This window comes from Crocodylus siamensis, chromosome 2, assembly GCF_052110815.1.
Source record: "Crocodylus siamensis isolate JL-2025a chromosome 2, ASM5211081v1, whole genome shotgun sequence".
Classification (NCBI taxonomy): Eukaryota; Metazoa; Chordata; order Crocodylia; family Crocodylidae; genus Crocodylus; species Crocodylus siamensis.
Window position 1 is genome coordinate 159,967,259 of NC_143396.1, and position 23,766 is coordinate 159,991,024.

The 23,766-nt window shown below is 46.0% G+C and overlaps 1 protein-coding gene across 1 annotated transcript in view; it reads left to right on the forward strand.

The window, feature by feature from the left end:
* The window catches only part of RASSF6 (Ras association domain family member 6), a 41,706-nt gene that overhangs the window by 13,581 nt on the left and 4,359 nt on the right, over positions 1 to 23,766 (forward strand). The window contains exons 3-10 of the mRNA XM_090031939.1: positions 8,847 to 8,925; positions 9,698 to 9,849; positions 11,659 to 11,750; positions 16,272 to 16,456; positions 16,989 to 17,090; positions 18,832 to 18,883; positions 23,242 to 23,360; positions 23,449 to 23,546. Coding sequence (XP_089888065.1) covers positions 8,847 to 8,925; positions 9,698 to 9,849; positions 11,659 to 11,750; positions 16,272 to 16,456; positions 16,989 to 17,090; positions 18,832 to 18,883; positions 23,242 to 23,360; positions 23,449 to 23,546 — 879 coding nt within the window. The remainder of the gene's footprint in view (positions 1 to 8,846; positions 8,926 to 9,697; positions 9,850 to 11,658; positions 11,751 to 16,271; positions 16,457 to 16,988; positions 17,091 to 18,831; positions 18,884 to 23,241; positions 23,361 to 23,448; positions 23,547 to 23,766) is intronic.

Genomic DNA, 23,766 nt, shown 5'->3' on the forward strand with positions numbered 1-23,766 from the left:
CTCTGCTGGCAGGTGCATGGCTTTCCTGGGGTCTGGGTGGTAGGGTGCCTGGTGGGGCCAGCAGGACCAGCACCATGGCCAGCAGGAGTCCAGGTCACTGGTCATCACTGGCAGGGGCCAGGCTGAAGCAGCAAGGTGCTGGGCATTGCTGGCATGAGCAGGGGCAGCCCCAGTGCAGGGAGGAAGGGTAGGCAAGGAGGGAGCTGCTGTGTGCTGCTCTTGTGCTGGGCATGGGGCTCCTCAGCAGGGAAGGGGCTGGCTAGGGATCAGAGGGAAGGGGCAGAGGGTGTTTCCAAGACCACTGCCAAATGCTGGTAGCCATGTGTCCAGAGCAGGGGTGGGCAAAATGCGGCCTGGGGGCTGGATGTGGCCCACCAGGCCATTCTATCTGGCCTGTGGGGCCTCTAAAAAATTTAGAAAATTAATATTTGTCTGCCCTGGGCTGCTTGTCATGTGGCCCTCAATAGCTTGCCAAAATTCAGTAAGCAGCCCTCTGCTCAGAATAATTGCCCACCCCTGGTCCTGAGGATGGATCTCCCCCTGGTGGCCACAGAGCCACATGGCAGGGCTGTAGTGACCTGGGACTAAAGTTAGTCCCAAGGTCACCCCATGTAGATACTTGCCAAAATCCACTTAATCTGCATTAGTTTAATGCATATTAAATTTAAGCCGGTTTAAGTTCATACTCTAGATGAGGTTTTATCTGTGGCTTATACAGTTCTTTCTTTCACAATTTGTGCTAAAGCCTTGGAAGTTATTGAGGTCAGATGAACAGGCCAGTAGTTTCTATATCACTTTTTTTTGCACTTAAATATAAAAACCACATTTGCTGTTCTCATATCACATGGTACCACTCCCCATTTTACAATGGGAAGATTATTAGTTCTCTCAGCTTGAATGCATTAGGGTTTTGGGGTCATGGTTATGATAATTTTTATTTCTATACCCCGATATCCATTATCTAGCTTGTATTTGCCTCATTCTTCAGCATAATCATCATAAATTAAATACTGAGGGAAAGTATTCATTTAATTTTGAAGCCATATCTATATTATACTTGAACTAGATAAATGCTGTATTTCTTTCCTTGTTCTCTTTACATTTACATGTATTTACTTAGGGAAATAACCTTTTGCTGTTTTTATTATGTTTTTCCAGGGTCTAATTCGGCTTGGATTGTGGGAAATTTCACTGTACACCAATACTTTCTGACTTCTAAAGAACTGATTTTTCTTTTCTGACCTTTCCTTTTTACCATAACTTGCAGGCTTGCTACTACTTCTTAATAGGCTTTTTGATGTGCCTATTCACCCAGCTCTTAAGCTCTTTTCTGTAACATTTTCTTCCATCTTGGGATACAAATTCTTGTAGCTTTGGCATCTTTAATTAGAAGACATTCAAGACCTCTATTTATTCTAGTCCCTGAGCTCTTAAACCAACTGACTTTACTAACCAGTTCCTTTGATGTATCAAAGGTTGCCCTTTGCAGGGCTTCTTTTATTTATTTTTCCATTATTTCAGCTGAATCAATTCATAGTCACTGGATGCAAATTTATTTTCTACAATTAGCTCACTTATAACAACTTAATTAGTTAGCAAAACCAAACCTAAAATAGTTCTAGTTTCAAGGTTAATCATATGAGGAATCATAAAATAAATATCTGCTGAAGCCAATATATTTCCCTTGATTCCTGTACTGCTGTATTTGTTCATGGCTCTCAGCCTGTCATTGTAAGGTTTGTTTTCCTGACCTCTGATCATGTGCGTGGCTCTTCCCTGGACTCTCTCAAGATTCTCCACATCCTTTCTGAATTGTGCAGCCCAAATCTGGACACAGTACTCCAGCTGCGGCCTCACCAAGGCCGAGTACAAGGGGAGAATGATGTCCCAGGATTTGCTTGAGAAGCATCCAAGGATGCAAGCCAGCATTTTGGGTGCTTTACTAGCTGCAACATCGCATTGCAGGCTCATGTTCATCTTGTGGTGAATGATGACCCCCAAGTCTCTTTCTTCTGTAGTGCTAGCCAGCATAGCACTGCTGAGCCTATAAGGAAGCTGCAGGTTTTTCTTCCCAAGGTAGAGAACCTTGCATTTTTTGGTGTTAAACACCATCAGGTTCTCGTCCGCCCATTTGCTAAGCCTGTCCAAGTCAGCCTGGATCATCCACCTTTCTTCTGGTGTGGATGCTTTGTCCCAGAGTTTGGTGTCATGGGTGAACGTGGCCAGTCCACTCCTGTCTTCAGTGTCCACATCATTAATGAAGATGTTGAACAATATGGGTCCAAGGACAGAGCCTTGGGGGACTCCACTGGTCACAGGACACCGTGATGAATGACTGCCATCAATTACAACCCTCTGGGTCCGACCATGGAGCCAATGTCCCAGCCAGCAGATCATGGTGGACCCAAGGCAACAATTGGCCAGTTTGGCCAAGAGGTGATCATGGGATACCAGATCGAAGGCTTTTTTGAAGTCAAGATATATGACATCAATCTCTTCTCCCTTGTCCAGGTGAGAGGTCACCTGGTCATAAAAGGAAATGAGATTGGTCAAACAAGACCTACCCACGACAAACCCGTGCTGGCTATCCCTTAGAATGTTGGCATCAGCCAGTCCATTAAGGATGGCCTCTTTAATAAAGTTTTCTAAGATCTTCCCCAGGATAGAAGTCAGGCTGAGGGGCCTGTAGTTAGCCGGATCCACTTTCCTCCCTTTCTTGAAGATAGGCACCACATTGGCCTTCTTCCAGTCTTCGGGCACTACACCAAAATGCGAGGAGTTTTCAAAGATCTGTGCCAGGACACTCGCCAGCTCCTTGAGTACCCTGGGGTGTAGCATATGAGGGCTGGCTGACTTGAAGATATCCAGCTTCTCAAGATGTTCCTTCATGAGGTCAGCATTGATGGAGGGCAGGGGATCTCCCCCACCTGGACCTCCCTGTCCCGTAGTGGGCATAGGCATCCCATGGGACTGATGAAAGACCAACACAAAGTACCCATTTAATAAGTTGGCTTTTCCTGGGCGTCAGTTGTCAGTTGCCCCATCTGGTTCAGCAGGGGTCCAATGTTGCCCTTGCTTTTCCTGCAGCTCCCCACATATCTGAAAAAGAACTTTTTATTGTCCTTGATGCTCGAAGCTAGTTGGAGTTTAGTTGCAGCTTTGGGTTTCCTGGTTTGCTCCCTGCAGGACCGGACCAGTGCAGAATAATCTTCCTTGGAGATTAATCCTGTCCTCCATCCTTTGTAGGCCTTTCTTTTTAGCCTCAGGAGGTCTGCTTGGTCCCTGGAGAGCCAGGGGGGCTGCTGTGCCCTCTTGCTGCCTTTCCTTCGAGATGGAATAGACTTAGCTTGTGCATTGAGGATCGTTCCCTTGAGAAGCAACCACTCTTCTTGAACTCCCCTCTCCCTGGGGTCCTGGTCCCTTAGGGCCTGACTGACAAGCCTCCTGAGCTTGTCAAAGTCGGCTTTTCTGAAGTCAAGGACTTCCGTGTTGCTGACTGACTTGCCAGCTTTACGGCAGATGGTGAAGGTGATCAGCTTGTGGTCGCTGTCACCCAGCTTCCCACCGATCACTAGGTTGCCTATTAGGTCATCCCCTGTAGCCAGTACAAGGTCGAGGAAGCTTTGCAACTGCTTGGATTTTGCTGAGTGATCCTCCCACGAGATGTCCAGGTAATTGAAGTCACCCATGACAAACATGGTCCTGGAGCATGCGGCCTCAGCTAGTTCCTGGGTGAACTCCTGGTCAAGCTCAGGACTTTGTGTGGGAGGTCTGTAGTAGACTACCACCGTTGTGTCCCCTGTGCCATGTTCCCCATGAATTTTAACCCAGAGGGTTTCTAGCCTTCCACCCTGGTCACCAATATCAGCTTGCAGGGACGCATAGCTTTCCTTAACATAGAGAGCTACACCCCCGCCCCTTTTATCTACACAATCCCTCCTGTACAGGGTATAGCCATCTATACTTGTGGTCCAGTCATGGGTGGTGTCCCACTAGGTCTCCGTTATCCCAATGACATCATAATTATTTGCATTGAGCAGGAGGATGAGCTCCTCCCGCTTGTTCCCCAAGCTCCTGGCATTTGTGTACAGGCAGGCAAGTGTCCCCTTGGGGGCTCTTGCTTTGCCCCCAGATTGTACCAGGGCTGGTGCAAGGGTGGGATCCCTTAAGTGCCTTGGCCCACTGGCTTTGCAAGGGTTGCGCAGCGGGCCAGCAGTGGCGGTATGAAGGGAGACTGAAGGACCTAGGTCTCTTCAGCCTTTATTACAGAAGACTGAGAGGTGATCTTGTGGCTGCCTATAAATTCATCAGGGGAGGGCAGGAGGAAATAGGAGATGCTCTATTTACTAGGGCACCCCCTAGAGTAACTAGGTACAGTGGCCACAAATTGACAGACAGCATGTTAAGTTGGACATTAGAAAGAACTTCATAGCAAGGGTTGCCATAATCTGGAAGGGGCTTTCAAGGGAGGTGGTGCTCTGCCCTACCTTGGGGGTTTTCAAGGGGAGACTAGACAAGCACCTAGATGGTGTTGTTCCCCACCATCTGGTGTGTTAACTTTGCCCCATAATTTGGTATCATCTGTGAACTTGGACAGGGTGTTCTCTACACCCTCATCCAAGTCACTGATGAAGACATTGAATAGCACTGGTGCAAGGACCGAGGCTTGAGGGACTCCACTGCCCACATCATCTTTCCAGATCCACCACCACTCTCTGGGTGTGACCCCTAAGCCAATTTGCCACCCACCTGACCATGTAATCATCTACATCACAGCCTGTCAGTTTATTTATGAGAATAGAATGAGATACTGCATCGAAGGCCTTTTTAAAGTCTAGGTAGATGACATCTACCTCGACTCTGTTATCTAAGTATTTTCTGACCTGGTCATAAAAAGAAACAAGGTAAGTGAGGTAGGAGCTACCTGGAATGAATCCATGCTGATTTCCTTTCTTATTTCCCCTGCTGGGATCTCACAAATATAATCCTTAATGATTTTTTCCAGAATTTTCCCAAGGATAGAGGTGAGACCAACTGGCCTATAGTTTCTCGGTTCCTCCCTCCTCCCCTTTTTGAAAACAGGGACCACTTTGGCCCTTTTCCAATCTTCTGGGACCTGACCAGAGTACCATGAGTTTTCGAACAGCCATGCCAGCGGCTCTGCTATGACATTGGCCAATTCCTTTTGCACACTTGGATGAAGTTTGTCCAGGCCCACTGATCTGAACACATCCAATCCCTCCAAGTGCCCCTTCACTAAGTCTGCACTAACAGGTGGTGGGCTGGTGTCCCTCCTGTGTATATCTGTGATCCATTTGGGAGATCTGTCTTGGTCTGTGTCTAGAAATAGAGATACAAAGAACTCATTGAAGAGCTCAGCTTTGTCTCCCCTTTCTGTCACCAATTGCCCTAGTTTGTCCTGTGGGGGTCCTAAGCTATCCTGCACCTTCCTTTTGCTCCCTATATACCTGAAGGACTTTTTGTTGTCCCTAATTTTTGTCGCCAGCCTGACTTCTAATCCTGCTTTGGCCTTCCTAAGTGATTCCCTGAAAGTGCGAGCCAGGGAGATATACTCCTCCTTGGTAGCTACCCCCTGTTTTCGCAGCCTGCATACCTTTTTCGTTGCCCTTGGGTTTTCCTGGACTTCCCTGTTCAGCCAAGAGGGCTTCTTGGCCCCTTTGCCCCCTTTTATGTGCAATGGGATTATCTCCTTCTTAAACAAAAGACCCTAGAAATATTAATGAAAACTTCCTACTTCTGGTCTCAACTTTGTTTTTTGTTTTTTTGGCTGTGTTGTGTTATGAGTGTTTTAAGCAGGGATAAGGAAAACTCAAGTGATGCCCAAGAGAATTTGAACGCTTATTTGTTTCTCTGTTCTTTTTAAATAACAGGTAACTGTTATAACTGTATATAACTGTAGATAACTTCAAATACCAGGACCAAAGGTACTCAGGTTGCCTTATTTCATATTTTCACAGCATGATTTCACTGCAGGAAATGAAATGCTTTTTACTGAACAACTGTTCATGTCTATTCTGTGATTATCAGCCAAGTGTGTAGTTTGTGTCCAAGAAACGTTGGCAGAGCAGTTATACTTATTCTTATTTTTTTTACATAGAGATTTGTTCCTTCAAAGTAAATAAAATGATTTGTAATATTTCTTAAAGGCAGTGTTTTCTGGTTTGCTTCACTACTCTTGAATATAATTTTGGTGCGAAGTACAAACTAGTCATTAAAACTGTTCTTGATGGGAATAAAGAGACTTTAGAACAACTTTATCTATCCTTTAAAATTAGTGATAGAAAACCAAAACAAAGAAGTTCAATATATCAGAGGAAAACATGAGTCCAGCAGGATGTGGGTTGTATGTTAATCACTGACAAACCTACACAAAGCTGGACTCCAGTGACAAATCTATACAACTTTCTGTCTTCATTTTATATCATGTAATGGCTTAGGTTTGTCTTCTGATGGTATAAATTAGACTCTGTATATCTGCTCTTTGAATGCTCAGACTGGAAGAGCTGATTGTTATTAATATATGTTTTAACTTTGGGTCCAAAGTGTAAATCGAATCACCCTGGGCACCAGCTGGGCACCAGCTTGGGGGTTGGGGGACAAGAGCACAAACAAGCAGCTGCTATTGGTAGCTACACATTTATGACTGAGAACCAGAAGTTGCCACTTCCACTTTGCTTCAGGCACCCAGCTGTGTCCCAACAGGGCTGAGTATTCTGCCTTCCCTGACCATGCCTGGGTGTATTTGTTTTGGTAATGTTAGACTGATGTTGTAGCCATAGGAATCCAGGAATTACCCTCTCTCCCCTCAGTACCTCCCTCTCTCCGTTACAGGGGGGCAAGAGTGGGAGCAGTTTCTAGTGCCGGTGGGTAGTTTTCCCCTACCGGTACCAGGTGGTGGTAGGTATGACAGCTTCAAAACCTCTGGGCTGTTGAGAGGGTCTGGGCTTTCCCATCCTCTCAGCTGTCTGGGGCGGGGTTCTCTGTCACGTAGGTTAGCACAGTAGACCGCACCTTAAGTCACAGAGCATCTCCTAGGAGGGGAGGGGAGCAAGAGCAGGGCACACTGGGATGCTGAAGGAGATCTTTGGATCCCCACTCAATTGGGGTGTTGTGCAATCATTTGGTCAAATGCTTGCACCCCACTCATTTTAGACTTCAACCTTATCCAATGCAGTGGAGATTTCCACTGCATCGACCATTTTCTAAATGGTCAAAGTACTGTGAACTCTTGTTCTGTAGTTGCACTGACTGAAATGCAGTGTTTGTATGTACCCAAAGGGAACCTTAGTTCTCAATTTCCAGACTCTGGTATGATTCCACTTTCAAGCTTAATGTTGTAATAATATAGCTTTTAAATGGCAGTGCCATCTCAGCTATAATTATAATGTCATGCCTGCAGTTTTAGCAGGTAAAATCTTTAAGGGGAGAGATTTTCAAAGGTGTAAAGGGCACTAAGACAGCCAACTGCTAGTTGTGCATTAGAAACGTTTTCCTGAAATGACAGCAGAAGCTATTACGTATATGGGTTTAGGAACAGTCTTTTAAATAGAACCTATTCCATGCTCTAGGCTATAGTCTTCACAGTGGCTTCTTTGTTCATGAGCTAGCAAGCACACAATTTTAATGCAATCAAATTACCAAGCAAGCAGGGGCAGATCCAGGATTTTGTAAAGGAGAGTGCAGGTGCAGCCACTGGCACTCCAGCATTAGCTGTACCTTCTGCTCCCAGCCTCCCCTGCACACACCAGGGTGGGTAGATTACAACAGAGGAGCAACAACCAGGGTCTTTTTTTTAAAGTCCCTCAATCAGGTATATTTCCTCTCCTTTTCCTTCCTCTCCATGCATAGCAGCATGTCCTCTCCTCTCCCATTCCCCCACCCACCACTTCCACTTGTCATAGTGTTCCCAGCTGACCTGGGGAGCTGCTGTATGTGGAAACAGGCTCAACAAGAGATAGCAGCAGCATTGAGGGCAGGAGCAGGTAGGTTCTCTTCCTTTGCAGTTGCTTCTGGGCTCTCAGGGAAAACCTGAGAGGACCAGACACAAGAGTAGGAACCTGCCTTTCACTGCCACTCTCCCGAGCTGAAACCAATTCCCTGTGGAGCATGGTTGGATCAGGCAGGAGTGGCTCTACAGGGTTCTCCCAGCCCTGCTCCCGGGGCAGCCAGAGGTAACGGCAGTGGTGGGTGGAGGAGAAAGGGAAGGAGAGGGAAAGTAAGGTGCTGCTGAGCATAGAGGAGAAGAGAGGGGGGAATTCTTCCCCAGCTTGGGGACTTTAAAAAAGTCCCTGGCTGCTGTGCCCACAGTGTCATCAGCTAAAAGGTACGTGCCTCTATGGCAGTGCACCCCACTGGATCTTCCTCTGCAAGCAAGCAACAAGGAGAGGAGGTCTTAGAATTACTTGTCCATTACTCCTGTTACTGTAAAGGTTGATATTGTAGAGTATATTTATTTATTCTAAATTATAACTACAACATGCACTTTCCCATTAAATTATTGTAGCTGGACCAGGCAGGATTTCTTAGGGTGATATCTTTTATTGGACTAACTGCATAATGGAGGTGGCTGTGTCTGGGTTGTGGAAGTATTCTTTCAGTCAAAGTCTGTGGAAGAATTCTTCTAATTCTGTACGTATTCATATTTGGGCCAACTTTTTAGGTTGAGTACTGTAAAACTGACTGCTCATTTAGATACCTAAATCTATATTTAGGTGCTCAACTTTGGGCATCTTTGTTTGAATATTTTGACCTTGGTATCTGGATTTTACAGTGATGAATACAGAACCTTTTTGTAATATTCTCCTCAATCTGGTCATTTCATTCAGAGACCAACTTCATTCTTTACTGAAGACATACAACTCCTTTTATACTGATCAAGAGAATCTGCAGCTTTCATATAATCAGGTAAGGTGTAAACAAAAACAAGCCTCACCTTAAAAAAATTAACAATATAATTAGAGCAAGGGAACTCTTGGGGGTTTGGTGCATACTGCAGGTGAGCTAGAAAATGTGAGGTTCCAGAGTCCAGAAGTGCATTTGTGGCATGAGGTGAGGGGTGCTTCAGCAATCATAATATGAGTCTTTACAAATAAGAAAGTAAGCATTGAAGCTCAATTCTCAGTCTCATGCTTCTTGATTTGGGGAAGATTCATACATGCAATGAGGCATGAAAGGGGCTGTGGTATTGAATCAGAAGCCTGAATCTCCCAGTCCTCCTGCCCCCTGTTGCTAAATCTGAGGCAGGACTTCAGCAGATCTCTTTGATGATATTACAGCATAGTTGTATTCCTCAGTCTGAGATCTATGGGAAGCTGTATGGTCTGTCTGGCTAGCACCCCAAATTGAGAGAGCTCCCTTTCTTACCCAGCAAGTCTACCATAAGGGACCATCTTATAAAGAAGTCTAAAGCCTCTTATAAAGAAGTCACACTTAAGAACTTTTGCAGAGGGATGAAGGACTTTAAAAATGCTAAGGGACTGATTTTTCCAAAATGTTTGTCAGTTCCCTTTTTTTCTTTTGGTTCCTGAAGCATACTGGCCCCATTGGTTTCACTATGCCTAGTCACTTGACTACAGCAGGTAGGGTGTTGCTTTCAGTCACCACTGTTTCCCAGCATCTTCCTGCGGACCTTCATTCTGTAAACCTGTAATAACATAGCATTTGTGATTTTGTTCAGCCAGAAGGCAGCAAGCCCACTGTTGAAGGAATCCTGTCTATCTTTTGGGGAGTACGACATCCCATCCGGTTGAAAATTCAAGATGAGAAGCAGATGCCATCTTTTGTAACTATGAAGTCACCAGACCGTGAGGGTTTATTTCCTAACAAAAGGTAAATCAGTAACTTCCGTAAATAGCAAACAGGCTGACATTTCCAGGCACGCCACCTGTGTTGATAAAACAACGATGATATTTGCAAACAGGATTCCATAAGGGTTTGGCTTGTGTTTTGCATGGTGGAAGTTTATGCAAAGTTTCACTTGGTGCTTGTTTGGCTTTGCAATAGTTTTTGAAATGCAGACAGAAGATATTGCTTTGTAATGAGTCTAGCCTTTAAATAGCAATGTAAAAGTGTTGCAAAAATCAGTGTAGTCACAAAAGGTCCATATGAACTCCTCATGACAGCATCAAGGAAACTCACGAAGTTTGGTCTCGGTGAGTTCCCAAGGCATTCTCCAGTTATGGTAAGGACTATCATATCAGTGTTGTTCCAGAAGTAGCAACTATTTTGCTTCCTCTGGAAGTAGATTGCTAAGATAAGCTAAAGCTACTCATCTTCTCCTACCACTGAAAGGACCTTTGTTGTGGCAATTAACAGCCTGGAGAAGGAAAGTGGGCAAGTTGATTCAGAATGGGAAGTTAAACGGCTTTGTCAATTACCGTTTCAAAATTTTTCCACGAGTGTCACATTCAAATCATAAAGTAAATGTTTGTCATGATAAAAATCATGTAACCTGCCCTTTATTGCTAGCATGTTCATAGATATATAAAGCAGTTTGATCCTAAATGACCCAGCAGATACCCTTTTAATATCCTACCTGTAGAAAAGTATTAAGGCAGTGAATAGTCTTCCTAAAATATTCCATTATGATTCATCAAGTTTCCTATTATCTGAGGACATTTCCACACAAATTATTTCTTTTAGTATTTGATTGGCATTGTACTTGGTCAAAGACTGTTTATTAGAAAGTTTATTCTAATGAACTCAGGAGGCATTTGTAGATAGGAAGCTTGAGCTTGTAGTTAAAACACTAATCTGGAGTTTAAGAGATCTGAGTTCAGTTCTGAGCTCCAAAATTACTGCATTTACTCCCAATCAGCATGCAAAAAAAAAATCCTTGTCTTGAATTTGGTTGGAGTCTGCCCTTACAGTGTGACCCCTGCTCCCCCACCCCTTCCTCCACATGTCTGCCACTCCCCACTCCAACCTGGCCAGGGAGAAACCACAGCATTTTCTGGCCTTGTCAGGTCAGGATAGAGGGATTGGAGATGGAGTAGATGGTTAAGAGAGAGAAGGGATCTGTGGGGAGGCAGGAAGTGGAGGGGTAGTTACAGGCAGGGGAGCAAAGTGTGGGAGGAAGACTGCAGGGAGAAACAGTGGGACTCAAGCTGCAGCAGGAGTCACGGGCACAAGAGAGAAGGGGCAGGGAGCAGGCAGAAGGAGGCAGGCACAGAGGGGCATATGGCAGGGGGGCATATGGCAGGGGGAAATGTATGTATGGCAGAAAGCAGGCAACAGGGGGGACAGGCACAGACATGGGGTGACAACAGACAGGAGAGTAAAGGGTTTAGGTCTGGCCCCTCCTCCTCCTCCCCATTGGTTTCCCCACCACGGTAGTTGTGGGGCACAAATTTAAGATAACCTTCCACTAGTAAGATTCTATACATGGAAAATTATATCAAATTTATCATTTTCCATGTGTAGAATTTAATGATTGGGAGATGTCTTAATTTTAAAGTCATCTTGAATTTGGGTATATAAGGTACTTTTTACAACACAGTGACAGATCTGACGTGATATATGCAGTTCTGAACAAGATCTCACAAGTTTTACAAGATGTCTGACTGGGGGATAAATTCAATTCACCCCCAATAAGAAAGGAATATTTAACCAGAAATGCATGCTCAATCTCTGTTTCAGGGGGATGACACGCTGGGGAGAGTTTGATAATCTGTATCACATTGGCGAAGAGACACTAAATACTTCTGAACAGGAGATAAACCATGAGAAAGGTTGGTGCCTATATCTTTATATGTTCATAAAAAAGTTTGAGTCTGTACAGACATCATCAGTGGAAAAATTTAGTCCCCTGGGCATGTCTACACGAGCATGTAATGAGGAACCAGTTTACTCATGAGTAAATTACTTGCAAGTAAAGGGTCCCAGGTAAGTGTCTACTCATGCAAGGAAGCAGGAGCAAATTCGCTGCCAATGGCAGCAAGCTGCTCCCACTTCCTGGAGGCCTGGCATGGGCCCCTGCCACCACCAGGGGGACCTCCAGGCTCCAGTTACAGATGCTAGCAGTTGGCAGCCTTCTTGAAAAGGCAGCCCCACTTGCTGCTTCCTAGCCAGCCCCTTCCTTGACCAGGAGCAGCATGCACAGTGCAGGTACAGCACTTGGCGGTGCTCTCCTTGCTGCTTGTGCCTCCACACATCATGGCTCCTCTATCCCCTGCCCCAGCAGTGATGACCAGTGCCACAGGCTCCTGATGACCACTTCACAGGCTCTGCTGGCCTACCACACTGACTGCTGCCTGGCCCATGGCCATCTGGCCCCTCCCAGATCCCCCATATGCAGCAACCACCTGCTAGGCTGCTGCACACTGTCCTAGGGCCACCACTGCTGTGCAGCTGCTACCTGGACCCTGTCCATCTGGCTGGATCACTGACAGGGATGCTGACAGTGGGCTTCAGGATGCCACCACTGAGGCCACTGTCACCCTCCTGGCCTCCAGTCCCTCCTCCTCTGGGCCTACCAGGCCAGCCAGGACTGGTGGCTTCACGTCACCCAGCACACCTGGGATGATGAGCAGTGACTGGAGGCATTCAGGATGACCCAGACCACCTTCCTAGACCTCCTCTGGCTACACCTGGAGTACCAGGACACTGGCATATAGCCGCCTCTCCCTGCAGAGACCCAGCTGGCCCTCACCCTACTGAAGTTTGCCACACCCACCAGCCTGCAGTTCATCAGCCACCTGTTTGGCGTGGGCAAGGCCATTGCCAGGGAGGCCATCTTGGAGGTGTGCGGTGCTCTCCAAGATGTGTTGGGGCACACTGTGCTCCACATGCATGACCCCCTGGCAGTGGTTGTGAGGTTCTGTGCTATGGGATTCCCTCAGTGCATTGAGACCTTGGATGGGACCCACATCCCCATCACCTGTCCACCCCATGGAGACCAGCTCTTCTATAGCTGGAGGGGCTTTCACTCTGTGGTGCTGCAGTCCATCATAAGACTACTGTTGGGCCTTCCCGCATGTGAGTGCTGGCTGGGTAGGCAGAGCCCACAATGCCCACGTCTTCAGAAACTCCATCCTGCCAACCCTGGTGCAGCCTTGCCAGCTCTGGCTGCTCCATGCTGCAGGTACCAGACCTGCAGCTGGGCGCCATGTTTGGTCCCACTTCTCCTCATTGTGGACCCCACCTACCTCCTCATGCCCTGGGTTATGCAGCCCTACACCAGCCATCTGGACCCCCTCCAAGCCCTCTTTAATTGGAGCCAAGGCCAGACCCATGCCCTGGTGGAGAGAGACACACCCTCCAGCAAGGGCCAGGGCACCAGGTGCAGGAGGTGCTAGCTGACCACCTCCTCCTGCACTCTCTGCTCTAGCCTGCCTGGACTGCCATTCATGGACTGCCCACCCCTGCCCACCCCCAGCCCCACACTCACTGCAGACATGTCAGAAGAAAATGTTTTTATTCCCTTCACATCAAACAGACCCCAGCAACAAACAGAACCCCCTTCTTCCCCCTGACAGCAACAGAACCCCTCCACCACCAACCCACGAGCAATAAAATACCTTCTTCCCTGTGAAAACTGTTTCCAAAGTGCTTTGTGTACCAACCTGAGGTGGGGGCCTGTAGGGTGGTGGTACCTAGGAGGCAGAACCCAGGGACAGACACCCAGCACTCCAGCCTCAGCCATTCCCCCAGTGGTGTACAGGCCATAGCAAGTGTGGTGGGTGGTGGGCTCACCCGGGGTGAGTGTGGCCAGTGGTCACCCATCATGGGTGGCTCTCCCTCCAGCAGCCAGTGTCCTGGGCCAGGAGGGCTTGCATCCAAACCTGGCCCCACTGCAGGCAGCTCCAGCTCTGTGCCTGCATGAAGCTAGAGTGAAGCCAGGCTTCTGGCAGCACCTGCTGCTGTGGCTCCAGATCCCGCTGCCCCCCACTCCCCTGCAAGCCAGTCACTTGGCTGCACTGCTGCCCAGGCCATGGTACCTGGGGTCAGGGGGTGCAGGGCTCCCAGATAACTGAGATGAGGGGCTACCTGTGCCCCCACCCTCCCCACAGGTGTCTTCTCCAGGGAGGTACCCAGGGGCCAGACCTCCCTCCTGTGGTGCTGCTGTTCCCCAAGCATGCCCCTGCTGCACTTGCCCCAGGTGCTGCAAAAGGAGCTGTTTGAGCGGACCAAAGGGTACCTGACCCATTATGCCCTACTGCTACTGATCGCCATGGTGCCACAGGCAAATCTGTATACCTGGCATGGGACACTGAGGTTTGATAGTGCAGAGGGCAAGCCCAAGCTGCCACGCAACCTCCACTGCCACCTGGAAGGCTACCTGTGGCTTCACTACATGTCCTTGCCCCCTGCTGCTGAGGAGGACATTGCCACTGGCAGCAATGTACTCCTCAACATGTAAGAGACCCCTGCCCACCTAGCTGTGGGGGCATGGGCTACTCAGTGAAGTTTAGCACCGTCTCCTGCCTCTCTGCATGCTGTGGGGGGGAACCTGGGCCCAGAGGAGTGTAGGTAGACCAGGCAGAGAGGGGGGCAGTTCCAGGGGCTGGAGTGAGGAGGGCCTTCCCCACAATGCAGGGCTTAACTCGTGGCTGAGGCTGGCATGGTTGGTGGCTCCATGAGGTCTTGGCTCTCGGCGATGACATGCAGCTCTGGATGGTGTCCTCAGATGGCAGGGCACAGCCTTCAGGCACTCAGCCACCCCCTTCCTTTCCCCCCCAGCAAGGAGCTGGCACTGGGGGTAGCCAGCAGTGACATGGTCAGCCACGCCTCATGGCTGGGGCTGGGGCTGGGGCTGTGGAGCTGTTGCAGCAGGCACTGGGCCAGGCTCCCCAAGCTGCTGGTGGAGAGTACAGCTGGAGAACTCTGCAGGATGAGCAGCTGGAGGGACCCTTCCCTGTCAACACATCACCATGGGTGCCAGGCCAGAGTGGGGGCTTGCACAGGCTGCCCATGCTACTGTACACAACATAGTTGTGGCCTGGGTCCTGGGGTGCAAGGATGTCCACCAGTTGCCACATAAAAGGCATGGACTTGTGGGCACTCCCTGACTGAAGATTGTGGTCAGTGATCATAACTCACTGTGCCCTCAAGGCTTTGACCTTTATGCAACACTGCTGTGCTGACCGGTTGTGTCTGAGCTGCATCTGACCTGACAGCCCCTCATAGATGTAGGCGTTGGAGTGCCCACCTGGCTCAAAATGGTGCTGCACCTCTGCCTTGTCCCACAGTGCCATGAAGTCAACAGTGTCCTCCACCAAACAGATGGTGCCCTGGGTGGCAGGCACAGGCATGGACATCGGCAAGGACAGCTCCATCAGAGGTCCTGCACTGGCTCTCTGGACTTCTGTACAACTGTCCCTGTACTGCTGGGCCTGAGCAGCAGCCTGCAGTGCCCATTGCAGGGGCATAGCATGGGACCGATGGCAGTGTGGCAAAGCAATGCCCCACAGCACCTGTTGGCTCCAGGCAGGATGGTGGAGGTGGGCTGTGGGCAGCTGGAGCTGGTCTTGGCAGCCAGAAACTGCCTGCAGCTGGGCCTGGGTGCTGACAGGCCTAGCAAGAGGTTGGAGGATCCTGCATTACCCTGCTGCAGCCTGCTGGCCTGGACGGTGTGGGCCTGGCAAGCACATGGCAGTGTGGTGCCAGACAGTGCTGCCAGGATGCAGGCAGGCTGGGGAAGCTGGGGGACACAGGGATTTTGAGTGGCCTCAGACTGCCTACTGGTGTGCCCCAGTGTTCAAAATGCCTGCAGGCTTTTAAGGGGCTGTCATAGAGCCCAGCCCTGGGGCAGGAGAGGCTCCCAACCCAGAGCCCTGGTGCTGGTCTCAGGCTGGCCCCCTAGTGGCAGGGCTGACCAGGAGCAAATTCGCTTCAGGGTCATGTCTACATGTATGTTACTGCTCAGTGACTAATGGTGAGAAAATTTGATACCTGCTTTTGCAGGTATCGAATTTACTCACCATTAGGGATTTTTACTGAGCAGTAAACACGTGCACATGTAGACACGCATGCTTACTACACAGTAAACTACACTACTGCACGGTTAAGTGGGTCGTGTAGACGCGCCCTCTGTATAGGAAGATCCATTTTTCTTTTGTTCCAGCTTATATTTTAAGGTGCTAATGAAATGCAAATGATCAAAAATAATTATTATAAATTTATCCTGCAATACTTTCACCAAGAAAATGATCCCCACAATGATGGCAGAGAGAATGCAATGGGTTGTTAATACAGGAGAATGGGTAGCCACATAATGTGCACTGAGCTGATGTTTGATTTTATTTTCCCAGGTTACTCATCTTATGAAAACAGCACTCTAAAGCCAATGAGGAAACAGGAATTTGACTCCCCTTCCCTGCCAAGAACCATGAGTGATGCTGCACTAGTGAGGAAGAAGACAAAGCAAATCACAATAGCAAGAGAAGATTTGGAAAGTCACAGGTTCTGCATTAATGGACATTTCTACAACTATGAGGTGTGAACATGATGGTACCTTCAGTGCAAAATGACTGGACCAAATGCAGCTCTCGTATGAGCTGGTGTAAATATAACGTGTTAACATTTCATATAAGCTGGTGTTAAAACAGTCACATTTCTCCAGACTGAAACTAGTGTAACTGAGATCAGAATCTGGCTTATATTTATAGCTAAGAAATGAAACCTATGGCATAGGGTTTGTAGTAGAAATGCTGACATACACGTCATTGTAGTAGCTTATAATATTGTCATAGTGTCCTAATGAATTATTTTATATTCTCTCTTCCTTATAAGAATCCAGAAAAAATGGCTAAGTCAGTTTACATAAGCATGTCATACTTAGGGAAAGGGTACCATTTATGGTGTTTGTAAAGCATGCAGGAGTAAATTTAGAGCAGCAGACCATTCTAAGAATAGAAGAAAACACATATTGCATGATATAGCATATTGATGAGCTTAATTTCACACCCATAATTTTCCCCTGGAACTGATATTAACACCACATTTTGTTGCTCATCTTGTCTTTTTAGACATCAGTTTTCATTCCAGCTTTTGGATCAGAAACTAAAATAAGAATAAACAGCAACATGAAAACAGGGGAGGTGATAGAACAACTGCGTCATAAATTTAAGGTAATTTTCTGTGCTTTTGAGTGGGAGAGGTGTCTGCATACAAGCAGTACAAGAGCTGCCTTCTAGAACAGATAACCAGAATATATGATTGCTGTCTGTTGCCTACTATAGGCAAAAACAAAATATCCCAGAGAATGTTGCCCTAAATAGAAAGTATACCAGCAGGACAATCTGCGCTTTTCTTTAAAGGATAAGGGTAAATTACAAGGACAGGTATCTGATACACTCTTTGCTCTAATTTCTAGTAAAGGAGGAACTAGAAAATGACTTTATTATAACCATATTCTCAGTAAAAATATATACCATATAATCAGTTTTGCCCAGAAGAGGGAGCTAATAACTTGCTTAATGCATATGAACATTTGTCCGTCTAGTGAGAGGCCCTTGAAACTATGGGTGGAAACAGCTTGACATTTCATTTGTGCCACCACAACATTTTTTATGGTGGCACAGATATTGAGCAAATAGATGTTAATATGCTTTGTTGCATTACATGAAAGGAAAAATCAGTGGCACAACAAAAGGTGGTAAAAGATGTTGATGCTTTATTACATGTGTTACCTCTGTGGTTCTTTCCCCACTCATCCAGAACCATACCCAGGATCTGGCCGAGTGGGGAAAAGTGCTTTCCTAATCAGCCAGACCCACATGTCTGACTGAGCACTTTCCCCACCCACCTAGATGCAGGGCACCCGTCTGGCTGAGCAGGGAAAGCAAAGGACAAGGGCAGGACAAGGGGCAAAGTATCTTTCACCCAGTGAAGCAGATCAGCTGTGTTCTAATGCATCAGGCATGTGGACATGTGCAAGTAAAGTGAATTAATAAACTCCAGCAGTGTGCACCAGAATTTATGGCAGCAAGCAGCCCCCGTACTGAAGCATCCTCATGCCCTAGCCAGCCAGGTCAACATCTGCATATGCTTTGCTGTACATGAAAACACTCCACAGCAGGATAGTACTTGTATTTACAAGTACAACCTGGCTGCAGAGTTTATTAGTTTCCTGTGGCGTGTAGATGCCGAGACATTTACTGTGGAGTTAATTAGGCAACTTCTCAGTAAATATCTCATGTAGACACGCCCATTATATCACAGCTGATCTGCTTCATTTGGCTACATCAATTTCAAGCCTCTGATTTGCTTACAACTAAAGGAATTTTGCTCTGTATCTAGGGGCAGGACTTAGGATCTTCCTCACTGAAAATTAATGTGCCAAACTCATGAATAAACACGGTATTTGTGTGCAAGGAGCCTTGGAATATTTTATAGAATCATAATCTACAATGGTAGTGTACTCTAAGGTGGCTATAATAATCCTTCCTTTTGCTGGTGCTTATAATAACCCTGGCTTTGGAGATGATGCTTTTGAACTTCTGTTTCAGAGTGCTTCTACATTTTATAAATAATTATCATCACTAACACCAATAGCAGGGCATTTGTTAAATTTGAGTGTTAAACTGAAAATGGCAAAAAACAGTTCTGGAATATTATAAATAACCAACTTTACTAGTTACTCGGTAGCTGGAAGCAGGGAGAGGAAGATGATGCCATATCAAAAAGACTTCAGAAGTGTCTCCCCTCCTATATTTCTGTTGTTAGTACAGGGATCCCAAATATCAAATTGTGATATAAATTTACAAGTTTGAGATGCATACCTAGTATTTGCTGATGTTGTCATCCTGAGGACAAATACAGTATAAAAAATGTGTTATTCAGTGTGCTGAAGATTTTTGTTTTTGACAGATTGAAAACAGTCCACATGAATTTGCCTTATACATTATCCATGCCTCAGGAGGTAAGCATACCAGCCAGTTTGATTCACCATTGCTCCACCTCTGTTTGTATGCTGAATGGGTTTTGGAGTCTTACCTCCTACATGATGGGGACAAGCCACTAGCATATCCTGGCTCCCCAGCTATGGGTTAGATCAATTCCACACCATTCTTGATTCCCAGTTACAAAGGAACAATATAATTGTGAAAAAGGGGAATTACCCACATTTATTCAGTGCATATTTCTCACTGGAGAATGCTGTGTGTTACATCAGAAAAAGTGGGGGTGGGAAAGAGTACTTGAGGACCAAACTCTGGGAAAAAAATCTGTCCTAATTCACATTCTCTGCGGCCACGTCGACACAAGTGGCAGACTGCACAGTTGTTACTGCATAGTCATTTAGTACTTGCTTAACCAAGTACTAAATGGCTGCGCAGCAACTGGTGCGACTGTGCAGTACCATCCCCACATGGGTTTTTTTATGCTAATGCATAGTAGCAATGAGCTACTGTGCAGTATCTCATTACTACTGTGCAGTATCATTGTCATCATAGCTAGTGCCTGTCAACACTATGGTGTAGTACTGTCTCTAGAAGTGCCCACTAATTCCATTTAATTCTGTAGGGTACATGGCATCATTTAAGAGTGGCTCTTTTAGAAACTAGTAGTATACTGCTCTGAAAAGATACTAATGTGAAGCAACAATTGACAAAATTCCCTTTGAAATGGTAGTTTCCTAAGTACCAAGTATACAGCTTTATTCTTGTGAGATTTTGCTTGTATTTTAAAGGTGTTAACCCGTATTTTCATATACCCAATTCATATTACTTGACCTTAAATGGAATATTCAGCAAATACATCTGTAGCTTCCCCTGCTTTCTTTATCTCACTAATAAAGAATAATAATACACTTTAACAAGGTAAAAGTAACATTTACAAATATTAGGAGTAAGGTGGACAAAAGAGGACGTGATTTACATGTTAAAATAACTTCAGACTAACATGGCTAATGACCTCTTCTTAGGTCAAACTATTAATGGTCAAACATTATTTTCAAAATTATACAAGGGAAATGAAGGCTGACAGTTTCAAACTAGTGGGCATGAAATTCGGGTCTAACACCTTGTTATTTTACTCAAACTGAAATGTATGTTTCTGTGTATACCAGTTTCTATATAGATTCCTGAATATAAACTTAGAAGCAGAGGTATAACAGAGCACCTCCATGCCCTGGGAACAGCCAGTACATGGGGCCACTTGTGTAGTGCTGGTGGCATTGCCAGGTGCCAACTGCAATAAACACACTTAAAGACAGCAAAGCTTCTCGTCTTGATGATACTTGCACAGAACAAATAAAACACTTTGGACCAACAGCAAGGGCCTTGTTACTCCAGCTGTACAATATGTATATAATCATATACAAAATGCCCAAGATATAGCAACAATTATGTATTATCGCCCTCATCAAAATGGGGAAAGATCCCTCAGATCCAAAGCACTTCAAACCTATATCCTTACTATGTCATCTTTTCAAACTCTATAACATTTAAAACCATTTGTCACAGTTGCTGAAGAATACCTACTCCTCAAGCAAACTGGGTTCTGCCCATGCACTGGTCAGCACACTAGAGATGGCTTTGAAAAAGAAATTGTCACCGGTGCCACATTCATAGACCCTTCAGCAGTTTTTGACTCTGTAAAACACTGGAGGCTCCTTGCAAAAATACGGTGAAAGGTTACCAAGCACTATGAATAACACAGCCTTGCTAGAAATTTGATGATTCCACATTGAATTATGCAAGAAGTGGAGTCGATGGCAAAAATAGAGGAATGGCTTACCTGAAGGAGACATGGTTGCACCTATACTCTTTCATATCTACACCAATGATCCACCAATTCACCCAGGCATAAGAAATCTTATTTAGGCAAATGACTTGTGTACTACCACCGAAGCTAAGAATTTCACCCAGGCTGAGGTCACATTGGCCTCAATGCTCAATGGGTTGTCAGATTTTACATAAGAAATCAACTACATACCAATCCAAATAAAACACAGGTTACCTTCAAACCATTCTAAGTCTGTGGAATGGTAGATGGTGTTAAAGCTAGAACAGCTTCAGTACAGTCATAGGTAAATATTTAGTGCCATCCCTGACCTGCACAACTGTGATTTACTAGTAAAGGGTTTGGCGAGCAAGGGCAAAACTATGGGGATTAAGTGTGGCAATAGCATGAAGCCTGGGGAAGCATTTCTCCCCAGGCTCCATGCTGTCACTATTCCTTACACTCGGCAGTCTTTTCCCTCCTTTCCCCACAAGAACTTGGGAGCCTGGGGTTGGAGGCCATCCCACCACCCCCAAACTCTCCTGACTAGGGGAGAGCCCCCCAGATATTGGGCAGAGGCTTAGTCCTCTGAGGGGAGGGCCATGTACCTGGCCCCTGGCCCAAGAGCCCAGATCAGTCTCCTGAGGTTCTTGGAGTCAGCAGCATGGTGCATTGTGGTCTGAGGAACATACCTACTGTGGGTAGGTGGGGGTGTTGGGTTGGGGCCAGCACCATCCCCTCAGCTTAGAAGGTTGGAAAATTTGTCAGGGGGTAGAGTTTCTGGCAGCCATGCATCCTAGGATGCTGGATGACTGCAAATTGATCACTTTGGGTTCAGAAAAAATGACTTTTTTTTCCTGATCTGGCCACAGAAAGTAGCCTATAGCTGTGACCAAACAGGTGTGCATGGCTTCAGACACCTTCAAAAACAGCTCATCTGGTGATAATCCAAAGATGTTTCAAATGTTTCAGATGAAGATGTTTCAAAACAGAGTGTCTTCAGCAACTTTGTGTGAGTTGCCTCCAAGCCTGTCACTGTTTTCAGAATGGGAGGGGAGAAAAGGAGTGGAGGGACTTCAGGCTGGGAGTTTTTCAGCCCCTACAAACCTTGCTGAGTTACAGCGAGGAGCTACACTTCTCTCTGTACCCTTTATCTCCATGGAGCAGACTAACAATACCCTAACTCAAGCTAGGTAGAACAGCTGAAAGATAACCCTCACCCAAAGTGGCATAACTTTAAGATACTTAGGGGAGATCTGGTACAGTTTAACACCCTTTAATGCATGGACACTCCTGTTTTACGTGCCTTTAGAACGGTTTAAAGGTAACCTGCAACACTACTCCTAGTCTCTTCCACCTTCAGAACTAAAAAACTAGTAAGCAACTCAACCTAACCTGGACTGGAATAACCCTTATCCTCTGCCTGAATACTATTTTTGGGGGGTGACACTAGAGTGCACACTTTTTTTATAATGCACATGTAGAAAAGACAAAGTTCCCCAAACAACATATTAAAGAAGCTCATCAAATCCAAATGGGGGCTAACCTAACACTATTATAAACTACTGTGCTTGCACATTGTTACTCAGCAGCTGAGTACACATGCCGAATTTAGAAAAGATCAGTACATGCAAAAAAGCTAGACACTGTGCTGAACAAAAGTTGTAGGCGCATTACTGGATGCCTTAAATAAATATCAATAGTCTCCATTTACTTGCTGGAATTGCCTCACCAGATATCAGGAGAGCAGTAGCAAGCAAAATAGAATGTATCTGACAGATCAAAGACAAAACGTGCCTACTACCTGACCACACTGGGCTCCCAGTTGATGAAAATCATTGAAAAGTGGCATCTCTAAAACTCAGGCACTGACAGCCATGCAAATAAAAATGTGTCAGTCATGACTAGAGGTAACCCAGGAGGGAGTTAGGATGAATATCAAAGCTGTCCAATATCTCTCAGCAGGTATAGAGCTTTATTGGCCAATACGGAAAAACTCAAACCACCTTAGAACAGGGATTGGTAGAACTGCAGAGATATTTTAGCAATGCAAACACTACTTGCAAATGCGGAGGAAATTTTCAGACAACAGAACAGCTGCTGGCCTTCCTCAAAAGTGTGTGACTGTTTCTGGACCCAGATTTGAACATGTGACTGAACACAAGGAGGAGAAGGTGAAGGCACCAACTGCAGTGGCGGCTCTTTCTGTGGCTCACCCACCTCCAACTCCCCCACAAAGCAGCTCCTAGGGCTGCTGTCTCAGTTGCACACACCTCCCCCTTCTCCCAGTTATGCTTCTGCTTAGGAACCTCATTTTTGGTACCTGGTTCAGAAATGTTGGCCTTAATTCCTTAGGGCCATCTACTCCTATACAATACATTTGTATGTGGGACTTCTGTTTATGTTTATGGCAATTTGTCAGTCAATGGCTGTACATGGCCTTAGGCTGAAAAAACTAAGACAAGGAGATGCTCTTAGTCTTAGGCACTTGTACTCTTGCTGTATATTATGCCACAAAATGACTATGAGAGTTAATTAGTATATTTTAATTCCCAGAAAAGAAACAGCTCAAGAACACAGACTTTCCACTGTTGGAGAGAATCTTGCAGGGACCTTCAGAAAAAATTGCCCAATTTTTTCTCATGGACCGGGATGCAGAAGAAGTCAGCAGTGATGTACGTACAGTATAATTCTGCATATCTCCTTATACTCTCCCCATTTCTTGCACTTCACTAATGTGCCTTTCCTACATTCTCCCAACAGGTTGCTCAGTACATTAAGTTTAATATATCCTTTTTGGAATCAATTCTGTGCAGACTAAATGAAGAGGAAGAACTGGAGATTCAACAGACTATGTCAAAGTAAGTAGGAGAGAAATAAGTGAGCTTGCTTAATTTACTACTTTCAAAAAAAATATTACATTCATTGTCGTTAGTACGTTCCCCAATCTACCTACCTTCATGGAGTATGGTGTAACTAGAGTGTGGTGCTGTAGCTATTACTGCACTCTTTTGATGGCATTATGGCACACACTCTGGAGGACACAGCCTCTGTTCTCTGGAAGTTCTTGCTAATTCAGTC